Source organism: Apodemus sylvaticus, chromosome 20, assembly GCF_947179515.1.
Source record: "Apodemus sylvaticus chromosome 20, mApoSyl1.1, whole genome shotgun sequence".
Lineage (NCBI taxonomy): Eukaryota > Metazoa > Chordata > Mammalia > Rodentia > Muridae > Apodemus > Apodemus sylvaticus.
In genome coordinates, this window is record NC_067491.1 from 19,663,465 (window position 1) to 19,679,631 (window position 16,167).

The 16,167-nt window shown below is 35.3% G+C and overlaps 1 protein-coding gene across 1 annotated transcript in view; it reads left to right on the top strand.

Moving 5' to 3' along the window:
• The window catches only part of Trhde (thyrotropin releasing hormone degrading enzyme), a 401,117-nt gene that overhangs the window by 230,737 nt on the left and 154,213 nt on the right, over window positions 1-16,167 (top strand). Inside the window, exon 6 of the mRNA XM_052165723.1 lies at window positions 12,578-12,715. Coding sequence (XP_052021683.1) covers window positions 12,578-12,715 — 138 coding nt within the window. The remainder of the gene's footprint in view (window positions 1-12,577; window positions 12,716-16,167) is intronic.

Sequence of the window (16,167 nt, forward strand, 5' to 3'; positions counted from 1 at the left end):
TTACAGGAATGTCTTCTGTTAGTAGTTATTTGACATTTGTTAGAAGTGTCAGGAAGGTCACTCAAATGTTAATGTTTGAAGTATTTTAACTGGTCTAACTCTATGGCCTTACTACATTTATTTATTTGTCTTTCTGTCTGTTTATACATCCTGATACTGTTTTTCTTCCTTCCTCTCTTCTTAGTCACTTCATCTGCCTTCCACCCCCGCCCCCACCTCCAGATCTCCATCTTTCTTCAGAAAAGGGCAGGCGTCTCATAGATAGCAATCAACAACGGCATATCAAGTTGCACCTCTTCTCCTACTAAGCCTGGGCAAGGCAACCTTGTAGGAAGAAAGGGTCCCAAAGGTAGGCAGCAGAGTCAGAGACAGCCTCTGCTCCTATTGCTAGGAATCCCCCAAGAAGACCAAGCTACACAACACTAATACAAGTGTAGAGTGGACAAATACTAAGTCCATTCCCATACAGGCTCGTGATTGGTAGTTCTTTCTCTGTGAGGCCCAGTGAGCCTAGGTACATTGATTCTGTAGGTTTTCTTCTGGGGTCCTACAATTCTTTCCTCTCCCTCTTCCACAGTATTCCCTAAGCTCCACCTAATGTCAGTGGCTCCCTGCATCTGTTTCCATCACTTGCTGTGTGAAGCCTCTCTGGTGACAACTGGGCTGACAGAACATCATTAGAAATCATTTCATTGACTTGTCTTGTTTTGTTTTGTTTTGTTTTTTGCCAGTTGTGTTTGGTTCTATACTAGGTCTCTGGGCTATCCAACCTCTGAGTCCTAACTCTCCAAGTGATGTCAGGGGTGGGCTATCTCTCATGGAATGGGTTTCAAACTGGACCGGTAATTGGTTGGCTACTTTTACAATTTCTGAGCTACTTTTACCCCAGTTTATCTTGTAGACAGGAATAATGTAGGTCAAAGGTTTTTGATTGTAGGTCAATTATAGTTGATTTAACTTTTTAAGTCGTGATTTTAGAGTTAATTTTAGTTGAAATCTCTTATTAAGTAGGTATTAGCCATAATGTAAAAGATAACTATGTTACAATCCACAGACCCAGAGAAGCTAAGTAACGAAGCAGGGGGTCTTCAATGAGAGATGTGTGTGAATCTCATGGTGAAGGGGAAATAAAAGAAGCATTGCAGGTCGATGGGGAGTGGCCAGGATTGCAGATGGAGATGGGAATAGGACGGATCAGGTTTGGAGAGGATGAAGGGAGAGCGTTGTGGGACAGACAACTGTAATCAGGAGGCATCTCTGAGATGCACCAGTGCAATAGAAACTCCAGTCTAGCTAAGACTCCTAGCAATGAGAGACATGGAGTCTAAACTGACCATCTCCAGCAACCAGACTTTGATACATGTTTTTTTTATGTTAAAACTAGTTGATAAATATTACTTTTGTTTACATTTATTTACAGTTTTAAAAAATAAAAGCTTCGTCTTTTGGCTTTGCTTATGTGATTAAAGCTTTCTTTAGAGAAATTTCAGTGTTAACAGTATGAGTGTTTATTGTTTAGCTTGAAGCTTGCATTTACTAACACAGTTGTAGAAAGAAGAGCTTGAGAAAGCTAAGTGTGGCAGTATGGTCACAGTCGCATGCCTGTCTACTCAGTGACCCTATAAGGGGTCTTCCAGAGAATCGCCTCATTCTTTTTTCATATGGATGTCCCTCAACAGAAGAGTGGATGCAAAAAATGTGGTATATCTACACAATGGAGTATATTCAGCCATTAGAAACAATGAATTCATGAAATTCTTAGGCAAATGGATGGAGCTGGAGAATATCATACTAAGTGAGGTAACCCAGACTCAAAAGATGAATCATGGTATGCACTCACTAATAAATGGATATTAACCTAGAAAACTGGAATACCCAAAACATAATCCTCACATCAAATGAGGTACAAGAAGAACGGAGGAGTGGCCCCTTGTTCTGAAAAGACTCAGTGAAGCAGTATAGAGCAAAATCAGAAGAGGGAAGTGGGAAGGGTCGGGTGGGAAAACAGGGGGAGGGAAGGGGACTGATGGGACTTTCGGGGAGTGGGGGTCCAGAAAAGGGGAAATCATTTGAAATGTAAATAAATATAGCAATAAAAAAAAGAGACAAAAGAAAAAAAAGAAAAAAAAGTTGAAATAAAGCTACATATAGAGAATTTCACACATGTTCTTAATGGATGATTTTGTAAAATGCAAGCTTTTTCTTTTTTCTTAGATAGATATTGTCTCAGGTTTTTATACTGTAGACCTGAAGATCAAAGATAAATGAGCAATACCTGGGGAATAATGTATTTCTTCTGGAGAACTTGTTCAAATTTGCATGGTGCCAAAGCCTTTGAACATTTCCTCAGGGATTTCAAAACCAATACAAATTTAACAGGGTTGGACACTCTCTAGGGCCAAACCCCCAGATGAAGCTGACTCTGATGTGATTTTGTCCATTCTTACGCCTAGTGGTATTGCAGAAGGGTCACTCTGTTCATCCATTAAAAGATCCTAAGGCACGTATCTTCTCTCCTAGAATGTGGTTCAACAACACCTGTGTCCAACTGTAAGCAGAATAGCCCGGCATGCTTCAATAAACGACAACAAAATCATATTGCAAAAAATGTATGCCAAAATATCCCTTTAGGTATTGCTATTTCGTAATGCATAGTATTGGTCATAACAGATTGTACCATATTTGATCTGTTACTTTCCATGCTACTGGTGGGAAAAAAATGTTGTCTTCACATAGCATAAAGTAACATAAACTGGAAATATTCATAATTTCATAGGTAAAAGGCATGTGTTTGTCCCAGCTTTTAACCTGAGCACAACCAAAGCTGAGGCCTCAGGCAGCAACTAAAGAAGAAATTAAAACACAGCTCATTTCCAAGCAAGAAGAATCTGTCTTAACCCATAATCCTTCCGAGGCTTCTGTCTTTTATTAAGGTTACTTAAAATTAGGTCTAGATATTACTAGACAAAGGTTTCACAAACAATAAAGTAGTGTGTACAAGTAACCAAATAATTAAAAAAATATAGAGAAGAGTTTTTTTTGAAAAAAATTTAATATTTTGATATTGCTTAATATACTGCTTGCCCTGTAACCTTTATGTCAGTAATAATGTATACAAATATAAGAAGTACTGTACGTACCAAACACCTTGCCTATTTAATTAATGGTCTCTGAGGTACAGTAAGATATTCTGCTAGGCTCACAGTATCTGTCTTCTCTGACACATTTTTAAGGTGTATCAGACTAACTCCATCACTCTTCTGTCTGATGGGCACAGGGCTCTCTCCTTAACTGGGAATGCAAAATAAAATGTGTTAGTCCATCCTTTGACAACATTCTGAATAGCCTTTCTGGTTCTACCATTCATACATTTCACTAGTCCTCTTTGGAAAACCTTCATCTCCTTACCTTTTTCTCTCTTTTGGGGATTGAGGATATAAAATTCTACCAATTACAGTCCTATTTTGGTTAGTTAGTGTCATAATTATCTTTGAAATGTGAAGATCCTAAGGCACGTATCTTCTCTCCTAGAATGTGGTTCAACAACACCTGTGTCCAATTAATTCTTTTAATCATTTTATGTTCTTCTCTGCAGATTTTATTTATAGTTCAGCATTGCTCTTCCTCAGGGATTGGAATGTAAACTAGCTTGATAATTTTATATGAATTGGTTGGCTGCACTGGTACCACCTGCCTTTGTATCCGTTCATGCATTTCATTTGTTCTATTTATTTTAGAAGATGATTAAACAAGTGCCTAAATTCAGCCACCTACTGTGATGAGCTCTATGGAACAAACCTCATGTAAATATTAGTTTATAACTGCTATGTAATAGTATTTTACATTCATATGCATCATGGTTTATCTTCTGTATGGAGGTTTCAGTATGCATAAATTATTTCTCCCTCTATCTGACCAACCATATCCCTGTCAGCAGTGGCTTTGTTTGCACAGTAGCTGAAACCACAGAACTGTAACCTTTTTCAGACTCCTAAAATCCACACGTTTGTCAAGAAAATAAAACGTGCTCCATAGGTCTCAAAGTTTTAGCCAAATTACAGAACAAGAAGGACAGTTAATTTATCAGTATTGTTTTATTTTAAATGTCTTACACTTTTTTTCTTTAATGGATGAATTTTATTTTGCTACAATGATGGCTTCATTTAGATGTTGATTTTCTGTCTTCTCAGACAGACTGTGTTTCTGAATCTTGGTATCAAGATCTCTATATCTCTAAACTTGTTAATTTTGCCTAGAAGAGAGGCATATATTTAAAAATGAATTTCTCTCCACAAGGAAACAGCGAACAATTGCTTTTCTGTTTTCCTTTTGTTGGTTGGCAGTGTTAAAGGTGAAGCACTGTGATTTAAATACTACATATTTCATTTGTTCTATTTCTTTCAATTGTTTGATGAAAACCAATTTAGAATACTTTTCCTTTCTGACAATAAATACAGTTTGAAGTATCTGGAATGATGATGTACTCCAGATAATGACTGATTAAAATTAAAAATTCTTTCTATGCAAAGTTCATTGTCTTACCTTCAAAACAAGGGAATTTTCTATAAATTTATGATTCCTCTTGAGAGCTGATAGATCATATTACTTATCATGATTGAAAATAGTTTGACCTCATGCAAGAGAATATATTTTTTTGCCAACTATTATGATCGCACCTTTTGCTTACCAAAAATATGAAAGATTTCCAAGGATTAATATAGATTGCCCTTTCACAGTTTACCCTTTAATTAATATAGATTGCCCTTTCACAGATTGCCCTTTCACAGTTCACCTTTCACAGTTTAACAACTATTTACTAGTTTTTTTTACAACTACAACTGTATTTTTGCTAGTTGTTCTATTAGAAGCAGAGAGTGTTCAAGAGAGGATTAAGTAATGATGTATTTCTGGTCTCACAGAATACCAGCTAACCAGATTATTTTTTTTAACATAACAATGTTAGTTTATACTCAGTTATAGTTTCTAAGGATGAGATTGGATGCTTTCTGCCCATTACATAGGCCAAACTTTCAGTAATTTGGTACTTTGTTGCCATGCGATCTTATTTTTCCATGTTCAAAACACCTATGAAATACATTCTGCTTAAGTTATCAGAAAGTGTGAAGGATCAAAAAATTCTAATTTTTATGGCCATTTCTCTTACCAACAGCTCTCTCCCTACTAGGTACTTACATATGATTCTTAGTTTTGGACCCCAAATTTGGCTTTCTGGTGAGATAAGTTGTGAAATGCATATCAAAATATTGGCAAGGACAGGAAATTATATAACATTTGTACAAATCCATCCCATTTTTTAAATGAATTTGAGAGCTATACTTCACTAATTTTGGTCATTTCTAATGGGTTTCTAATCTAGCTTTTACATTGTGAAGAAGGAACCTTTGCTAACTACACAATGGGTATGTTATGTAATGCAATTCACAGTAGTCTGAGATGCAATTATTCTTTTGCTAGTACAGATGAGATTACTATTCATCTGATTTGATTAAGTATGTAGGCTCTTGTGACACTGTGCTGTTAGATGCCACTTATTAATCTTTTAGGTTTACTAATCTTTGTATCTTCACTGGAAATGTAAATTCTCCTCTGTTTAGACTAGTGTTTCTCTGAGGTTATTACTCAACAAACTGGCCATATATATCCCTAAATACTGAAACTAAATGATAAACATATGTCATTTAAAATACTAGAACTAATAAGAAATCTGTTATGGACTTAAGATTGGGAAAGGCCTACTTTGCAGTAACTGTTAGTAGTTTTCAACTCACTACTGATGCTGGCCTTAAACTCTTAATTGTTCTGAAGTGCACTTCCCTAGTGGTGGGACTGCAGGACAAACTCAGCAATATTGCTGTATCTTAATAGATCATGGGCATCTCTGCAAATGGTTCGGTGCTTCTGTACAATACAGAGAATTTTGTGTTTCATTTTGCCTCCACCTCTTTGCAACATGAAGCCTCGGATAATACAAAACATGACACATTCAGCTTGGATGTTAAAAGAAGATATCAGGCAATTGAGGATGCAATCTCTGAAGAGTTACAACTTAACCCACTTACTCTGAGTTAGTCACATTTGAGAGTGCCATAGCTCATACAGGCATGTGCTAACATTTATCTAGGATTTTGAGAGGTTTATATAATCTTCAAAGACATTTTCATGGAAATATGACTTCACTTTTAGTATCTTCATTGAGCAAGATTTCAGAGGGAATTCGTGGTCTTTCAATTGAGGAGATGTAGCTGATAGTAGGAAATACATTGAATATATAAATTCATCTATGTCAAAAAGTATATGTGAAGTTACAAAATAATATTATGTCACTACAGAGTTGCCTTGGGCCTTGTGTGCATGCAGTGATTTCTGCAGAAGGTTATGTAAACAAATGCAGAGCTAAACGTTTTAGTTGAGTGCTTGTTTCATTGTAGGCATTGATGGTGATTACTTTTTAAATTATTCTTCAACGTCTGCTATATATGTGTATGTTTATACAAGTTTGACTTTAATACAAATGAGCTGCTTTAACAAGCTGCACGTAACATGATTATTAACATCTTGGGTGTGTGTATTTTAAACACCAGCCTTTGAAATGTTAATTTTGAAGTACATTATTATATGAAAACACCATTTGTTTCCACTAGCTCTTTATTTTTATTCTGTCTGTCAGTATAAAATTTGGCTGTGGGTAAAATATTGACTACCCAGTTAAACGGTGATATAATTTTTATGAATATATCTAACTGGTTTTAAATAGAAATCTTAAAATACTATAGAAAACAGAATCAAGGCCTAAAACATAGAAAGTTATTTCAATGTTATAAAACCCCGGTCCAAATAATTTCTGACTTTCACAAATAGGACATTGTGTTACAAATTTACAAAATGTGACAACTGTGATGTTAGCCATTTCATGTGGATAAAATGTTATTTTCCTCCAGAGTATTTTTTATTGTTTGTGTTCTTGATCCTACTTCTCTGCTTTTAAGCTCTGTCATGATGTGAAGAGGTGGTGAAAACCAAGAGTAAAATGTCTAACTCTGAAATGATAGGTATGTTAGTAATCCTCATTAAAGCTATTTATAAAGTAAGAACTTCAGGTTAACGCTGACTTGTGTGGGATTTGGTTTAATCTATGGAATAATAAAAGTCTTTATCGTGTGAGAGCTCAGATTTCAAACTTGTAAAAATATGCTAGATCTTCATTCTTATTTTCATGATAAAGTTAAAACTGCATGGTTACAGATATTAAAGGCAACTTTACTTAAAACTTGTATTCTATGTTTTCTTTCTATCATACTCTATCCCATTAATACTGTATCGTTGTACGTTGTAGGATGTCAAACACTTATACTCATATCTGTTCTCTCTACTGTAAAATGCATTGCTGGAAGGTAGGAATTGTGCCTTTATTGTATTTCCCCAGAGCATAACACAGAATCTTCCATGAGGCAGGCAGTGAATATATAGAAGAAGCAGTCTACTGCTTTCTTCATTTTACAAAGAAATTCTCATTAGATTAAATCCAAAGCTTAGACAACTGCCTTTATCTCTATGAAAGAGAGTATTGTGACATTAAGAAAACTGGAAAAAGAAACTGCTTTACATACATTGAAAATTAGCATAAATGTGTAATATCTGAACTCATTCAGATATTTTTATTTTAGGTGTACATCTATGCCCATATTTATGTCTACAGAAAATTCACACACAGAATTCATATATATATATATATATATATATATATATATATATATATATATAAAGTATATATGTACTTATATTTGCTTCTCACACACAGAATTCACATATATATATATATATATATATATATATATATATATATATATATATATGTGTGTGTGTGTGTGTGTGTAATTTATATATATTTGCTTCTCATGGTTTCTCAGAGAATGAGGATAAACTTTATGGGAAAACTGGCATAGTATTTTGTTATCACAAAGATAAAGTCCATCACATGTGCTCTTTCTTCTCAGTTGTGCAATATTTTCAATTTCTCTTTCTAGATGCACTTTGCTCTAGTCCAACAACTCCCTGCTCTCTAGACTTCTCAAACTGTAGTCATATAACTACAGCTTCCAAGGGACCTTGATGATTTTGCTCCTGTGGGCCTCTCTGTCATCACTTGTGATTCGCTCCCGACCCTGTGCCACACAAATATCTCTGACTTGGACTCTCCAAGAAACTGTGCTAGACGCTTTCCTTGAATTTTTAACAAATTCCCCTTTGCCCCAAATGTCCTTTACTGTCATTTATTCCTAGAATACTTAAATAATTCTTTAAAAAATCAGTTTAAACTCTTGTTTAGAAGCTTTGCCTACTCACCTCAGGCATAACAAATCATAGCATTCTCAATGTAGCCCTTTGGTTCCTTGAGCCCACTTGAGTCTCACATATAAACGGGTTGCGTCTTAATGTCTGTTTTGACCAGTGTCTCTCTTTCTACTATTATGTAGTCTTTGACTCTAGGATCCATTGCTCTGTCTATCCTTAGAAGCAAGCATGACATCTGGGATCCAGCACGTGCTTAACAAATGTAGGCAAAGTTAATTCACTCATTTAATCTCAACAGCTGTAAATGTGAGTAAATGAAGATACTGAGATTTCAAAAGTTTGTGTGGTCTCAGAAGTTGTACGCCCAGATAAAGGCAGGTATTCCCTCCCAGTGCTGGGACTCATTTGTTAAGGGAATATCAAAAGAGTTATTATTATGTTCAGATTCATACTTGTAGGAGATAATTTAGTCCTTGTGACTAATTAACTGTAACTCCTGTCTTCCTTGAGAATTCTTTTACTTTATATATGTCTATGAATATCTTACTACAACATATCTTGTCTCAGCCTTGTCCCTCATCTTCCTTGTCTTTGGTTTGATGCTGCATTCTCTGATCTCTACTCAAAAGACTTCTCTTCGCTTTCCCTCTTTATTTTCTGTCTATTTATTTATTTATTTATTTATTTATTTATTTATTTATTTTTGTGACAGAGTCAAAACACCTGATTGGTATTGTACTCCAATACCAGTCTTTATCCTTTACGTAGAAAGTAGCCAACAGCTTTACCTTCGCTTCTTTCTTGACAGTCCAAGTTCAGCGACTGTATCTAGAGCAGCCATTGTCTCATGTGACCCTGCAGACTTGACATGTGAGGTTGGAAGCCACTTTGAAGCACCAAGGAGTATAATTACCCAGATAGTTAATGATGTGTTAAGACTTCTTAACTTCTTTCACATATACAGTTAAAATCCAGTCTATTTTAAAAAAAATGACTTTAGAAGTGAATCCTGGTGCTCTATTCATGTTATTTAAAAATTTAGTAATTTCTGTAAGACCCAGGTCTTCACTTGCAGTTGTTTGCAGAAAGACTCTTTGTGAACACCCAAGTCACTTTTGTCCTCCGTTTATAAAACTCACCTCTTCATGTTCTCCAAACTGTATTTTCCCAACTTTCCTGTCAATAATCTGCAACTTTTTTGTTTAAATCCTATTATCACTAAAAGCTGTATAGTTATTTCAAAGCATGAAAAATGCTTAAAATATCCCTTAAAACCAAGTCTCTTTCAGCAGCAGGCTGTCTTAAGACATCATTTCCACTCCCTCTCTTAGGATAACAGCTACTTCCTGCCTATTGGCTCTATTAGCCATCTCATCTACCACAGCTATAACACTACACTTATTATGTCATTATGCCTGTTTCTGCCCATTTATTAAAACCAAGCTCTTCAGCATGATAATTGAGGATTTGGGAGGCATGGCTTTTTGAATTGCATGTTTACTCTGCCCTGGATTTGCCCCTTTCTAGCTGCTTCCCCACCTACTGAGAGCATCTCCCACCTACTTTCTTGGATGCTGCCTCCTCTGCTAAACCTTCCTTAACTAATTAATCATCTCATCCTCTGTGTTTTATAGCACACCCACTATATTATAATAGTGTTGGCGGTCTACCTGTCTTTCTATTGTGCTTCATTTCTATTTTCGTGTTCAAGATTATGAAGAAGGCCTTAGTCAACCATTTATTCCAAAAGTATAGAGTGAAAATTAAATAAAGATTTATTAAAGAAATAAAAAGGCAAATAAAATGGTGGTTGCGTGATTTTCATGAAAAATTCTCCAGCCACTCATTCTTTATTTTTCTGAGATATTTTTTAAAGTTCTCAAGTCCATATCAATATATCTATATTTGTACTATGTATCTATCATTATCTATCTACCATCTATCTTGCTATCTTTAAATAGTGGAAAGAAAAATGATATTTACATCACTGTAACTATTAAAATGAAGACATATATAAAAATTGTAATATCTATATTACCTCTGTGTAATTTGTGGTTACTGTTAACAATGAATTTTTAGAAGATTTTAACATGCCTACTTCCTTTATGTGTTACCTTTAAAAAGTGGTAGGTCATAAATCCTACCATCCTTAATTATGGAGTAAAATAAAAATGAGGTATTGCATATTCACTATGAGTATACTCTATAGACACTGGCACTCATAACACACATGCACACACATACCAAATTTAAAATTTTAAAGGTCAGATCAACATCTACCTCTTTAGAGAAAGTCCCCATGGATAATTTTATTATTGTATAACTTTGCTAAAAATCACTCTGGAAACTTTAATCCATAAAATAAAATTATTTAATTCACTATAGCCAACTATTTTATTTCACATCTTTTCTTATATTGCACAAATGACTTCTTTTATCTTTAAATGACTTCTTTTAGCATTCATAGCTCCAGATAAATGGTAGGAAATTAACTAATGGTAGGTAAGGCTGGCTGTTGATACTGTAGGGCTGTTGCTATTGAGAATAATAGATGCTTTAGCTGGAGAGTTTCCTACTTTGTAGAGATGTAGGTGTTTATTTAAAACAAAACAAAACAAAACAAAACAAAAAAACAAAAAAACAGTGCCCTGACTCCTGTGAGCTGTTTATACTTCTGTCACACTGAATTTGCCTCTGGCTAGAGTTTTCTTTCTTTCTTTTTCATTCGCCCGCCCCCCATCAGTATAATGCATTCTGTGTTCTGTGTTTTATATGAACTTCCCTACCAGAAACTCAGTCCCCAACCTATTTTTGCACACAAGTCTTTTCTCCAATTATTTAATACTGTTTTTGAATAAGGCAGAAGACAAATCATTTACCAATGGTTTACCCATACTAAAGTTAAATAATGGATATTCAAATTATATTAAGTAGACAAGGATTAATTTGGCTTCCTCCTCAAAGTATGAAGTAATATATCATATATAATTGATACTTCCTTTAACATTAATATTCCTTCATTGAAATTGAGTTTAGATTTCACTGTTAAAATCTGTTTACTTTAAGTCTTGCAAATCAAGGATTGTTTATTAAATTTTCATGTTGATCAATATGCATTTGTGGTTGATAAGCAATAGTTGAAGGAGCACGCATGTATATGCTCAGGTAACTTTCCTTCCTATAGCATATTCCTTCTTAGTTCCCATTTCTATAAAGGCATAGGATTGATGTACTCTCGGCTAGAAATTACAACTCAATCCAAAATAATACAGTGTTTATCTGACTTCTCAAAATGAACAGACTCTCGGACTGAGTCCAGAATTAGGTAGAGCAATTTAAGCATTGGGGTCTTTAATCTCAGTAATGACACTACTCAGTCTTTAGCTATCTAGGGCCTTATTTAGCCTTGTTATCTTTTGCAACTTATTTTTCTGTCTCTTTTCTCATCGATGAAGCCAGGTGGCCAGAAGGTCTAAGAGCTGGCAGCATTTTTGTCAACAGAATCCAAGCTGTTTCTTTAAAGCAGAATTTCTGAAACCAAAAATACACCTTTCTCTACAGTTCATTTTTAATATAACAAATGTGCTTTTATTAGAGAATAGAGGGTTCATGATTATGGTTGTTTTCAGTACTTCGGAGTGATAGATTATTAAGACTGTGATGTCAGCATTATGGCCTTTAATATAAGTTTATATGTATCTCTGTACACACTATGATCTGAGGAAACCAATAACTTTTGCTACATACATTGTGGTTCCCCACCCCACCCCCTTTTGTGGAAAACAATGTGTGTGGTGGGAGGTAGGAGAAGGGAGAGAGAGATTAGCCTGTTCTAATGAGACTAGGTATAGTGGTTTAAAAAGATAAGTCTCCTGCATTGACTTGACCAAAAAAATGTTATTTGAGACTGGAATTTCTGTCTACAACCTGCAAAAGACATGAACAAATTTTCATCTTATCCTTGCTCTGTGTGTCCACTCTTCATTCTTGCTTTCTGCACTGATAAAACAGCCTCCTGTTCTTATTACTTACGGCTTACAGTAGGCTATCGATTTTGCTTCATGTTATGTTTAAATCAACTGTCTTTATTTTATGCTATCCTAAGGGGTTGTTTTATTTACTGAGTTTCCTTTAGATCTGAGCCTCGCTATGTAAGACTGATGAGCACCATCAGTTAAGTGACACACATGCCGCTGATGTTGTCTGCCACATCTTGCCCTAACCATGAATCACCTATAATATTACCTACTCTACTGTATTACAGGAAAAGCAGAGATTTCTGACAGATGTTCTGCATGAAGTGATGCTGCTCGACGGGTTGGCCAGTTCCCATCCAGTATCACAGGAAGTGCTACGGGCGACAGATATTGACAAAGTGTTTGACTGGATCGCATACAAAAAGGTGGGGTAGATAAGAGCCACATGCTAACGAGATTTTTCACCATTGGGATAGATGATGTATTTCATGCCGGAAGTCTTATGTTTTTCTATTCTTTCTAGTGAATGAAAATGGGTTGTAAGTAGGAAAGGAGTTATTAGGTTCATGTCATCTTATGAATAGGCCTGCTTTATAAATGAGTAAAATGGAAATGAGTGTTTGCCAAATATTGCATGGAAATATTAAAAGTATTAATGAATAAATGTTTGGAAACTTCATTTGAAATTGCTGTACAAATGGGCTTTATGTAAATGTCAGGCTTTAGTATTAAGAACATTGGTTTAACTAGTGAGAAATTCTTTATGCTAGTGTTCCCCAAATAGTTGATTGACTTATGGAAATGGGTTTAGATAATGCCCGAACACCTGCCTCTTATAAGTATCTTTTAGGTTTAGGGAACTAAGCACATTTTCTGGACGATATGGCAAAGTAAATAAAAATTAAAAGGTTTTTGAATGACTAAGAAACAATTGAACTAGTGACTAGAATCAATTGAGTTTTTTCACTGCTACAAGGATTAGGATTTATCCTTAAATCTCTCTCTTGGTTAAATTTTTACATGAGGATGTATATGTTAGCCTTGGTATATATTAGTCACTTACTGGTACAAATGAAGGTAAGACTCATGTTATTTTTACTGTAAATTTAATTATATTTATTGGAACTTTTATGTAGATATTATTGATTCAGTAATGTCATAAGATTTGAAAAATTACTAAAATTATTTTGTCTATGAGATATATTTATTTGTGAGTATTCAAGATAAAAATAATTTACCAGAAGTCCTTGGTATATTGATTAAGCTAATGTAAATACTTAGTTTTATGCTCAGTAATGATTCTCTAAATATTTACTGGTCAATGATGTAGGCAATAGTGTATAAAGATGTCTTGTTAATTAAAAATGCCATTGCTTTTGATCAAGTAGAGTACTTTGGATATTTTGAGGAATAATATCAAGTATAGGCTCATGACGAATTTAATATACTTACATTGATTTTAAATGCGATTGGTTTTGGCTAGGTTTAGTTTATTATATATTTAACTTATTTAATGGTATTAATGTTTGAAATATAACCTAGGAAATATTTTATTAAGACCTTCCAATGTGATAGTAATATACTTAGTTATTTTTTCACTCCTCATTCTAAAAGTCTATTTCTAAATATGAATTTTACTTTAATGTGAATAAAAACATGAAAATATTATTTTGATCAAATTTATTATCAATGTACCTTTATATTGAGCATCTAATCATTATCCATAGAATTAGAATGTTTCAAGATTAAGAGGCTAAGAATAAGAACAGTAATAATTCTGAATAAAAGGTGATTTTCATGCCACACTATACATTTTGGCAGAAAGGCATAGTAGTTTACAATTATGAAAACCCAGCAACCTCTGTTGTGGTGTCACAACTACCATGGAGAGAGTTTCTGATGAACACTTTACTAGTTCTCTATCATTATGTTTCAACTATCAGTAAAATGGCAGCCTTTCTTCTAATACTTGAGGTACAATTTTATAACTGAATGGGTTGAAAAAGGTACAGTTTGATGGGTGCTAACCAATATAGACCATGAGAATAGCATGGCAAACAAGTGAAAAATATACACATCACAATAAAATCGTCTCAAACCCATTCTAAGTCCTACCTTGTTCACACTGATTATCATATTCTACAGTGAATTTGTTTGCATTTCTGGTAGTCTTATTGAAACAGTATATACTGCTTAAATTTCCTTCTTTCCATCATCATATTTATTCCAAGATACATACACATTGACAATTTATAGGCAAATAATTTGTTTATTTACTTCACAAAAGAAATGAGCCATTTCTGAGTCTGCTTATTGAAACTATTACTGCCCTAGGCTCTGCATGACCTCAGGCTTGTCTGTTAGCAGCAGAGTCTACATTCCCCATCTCCATTCTACTTATGTAACTCAAAATGTGGTGTGATAATGTCTTGTACCTTTCCCAGTTTCCAGAGTTTGGTAAGTTGCATGAGTTTCCCCAGCTTTTTAAACTGCATTAATTTTTCTCCACATTACCAGAGAGAACATGGATTGAGGTGAAACACCTAGTCAACAAAGTCTGTCCTTTCTTCCTTGAGTTGCCGTTGCACAGTGCTGAGAAACACAGAGCCGTATACGTGTGGATTAATTTCTGGACTTATTCTGTTACACTGACCTATGCACCTATTTGGCTTTGGCATCCTGCAGTCTTGGCCGCTGTTGTCCCATAGTTAAACCATGAAGCAAGACCATGTTAGGCTGTCAGCTGGGTCTCTTTCAAATTCCTCCATTCATTCACAGACTTTTGCATTTGCACAGAAGCGGTCTGTTAGTTCCTTCAAAACTTACACCGGAATTGTTAGTATTGTGCTCTATTGATAAAACATTTGTGGAAACGGACATCTTAACAATAATGCTTTAACAGAGTGTTCTTCACTCTATTCTGTCAGGTCCTCATCCGGTTTTCTCAGCTGTGTACTTGATAGCAATCTTTCAAGCCATTTTTACCTGTTTATCCTGACTATTTTACATTGTGAGCTATTAGACATGGTATTTAAAATTTTTGTTTCTGAGTTTTTGTTGTCTATTTAGAATGAACTCTGTGGAGCTGAAGAGACAGCTCAGAGGTTAAGGACACTGGCTGCTGCTCTTCCAGAGGATCAGGATTCCTAGCACTCATATGGTGGCTCACAACTATCTGTAACTCTATTTCCAGGCTATCTCATATTCTATTCTGGCCATTGAGGTCACTGGATGCATGTGTTATATGGATATACTTGCAGGACCCCCTCCCCCACACAAATGTTTTAAAGTTAGAATTACATTTGTTTTTAGACTTGAACAATAAAATAATTTTAACTTTTTTATTATGAATGCTCTATTGGCTAGTGAAAAACATCTGCCTGTTATAGCCTTTATAAAATCATTTTTAATCCAGCCCAAAAGAGAGAGCTAGCATGCTTAGTCAAATGGGCCTGCTACATCAGCAGTTCAAAGTACCTCCTGCCCTGGACAGGCAAACAGCGACTCAGCTGCGTAAGCTTGCCCACAAGTACAGGCCAGAGACAAAGCAAGAGAAGAAGCAAAGGCTTCTGACCTGTGCTGAGAAGATAACCGCTGGCAAAGGGGACGTCCCCACTCAGAGACCACCTGTCCTCTGAATAGGAGTTCACCACCTTGGTGGAGAACAAGAAGGCTCAGCTGGTGGTGATTGCCTATGATGTCGTCCCCACTGAGCTGGTGGTTTTCCTGCCTGCTCTTGTAAAAAGATGAAGGTGTCCTACTGCAGCATCAAGAGGAAGGCCAGGTTGGGCTCCTGCTCCACAGGAAGACACGCACCACTGTTGCCTTCACACAGGTTAACTCAGAAGACAAGGGTGCTCTGGCTAAGCTGGTGGAA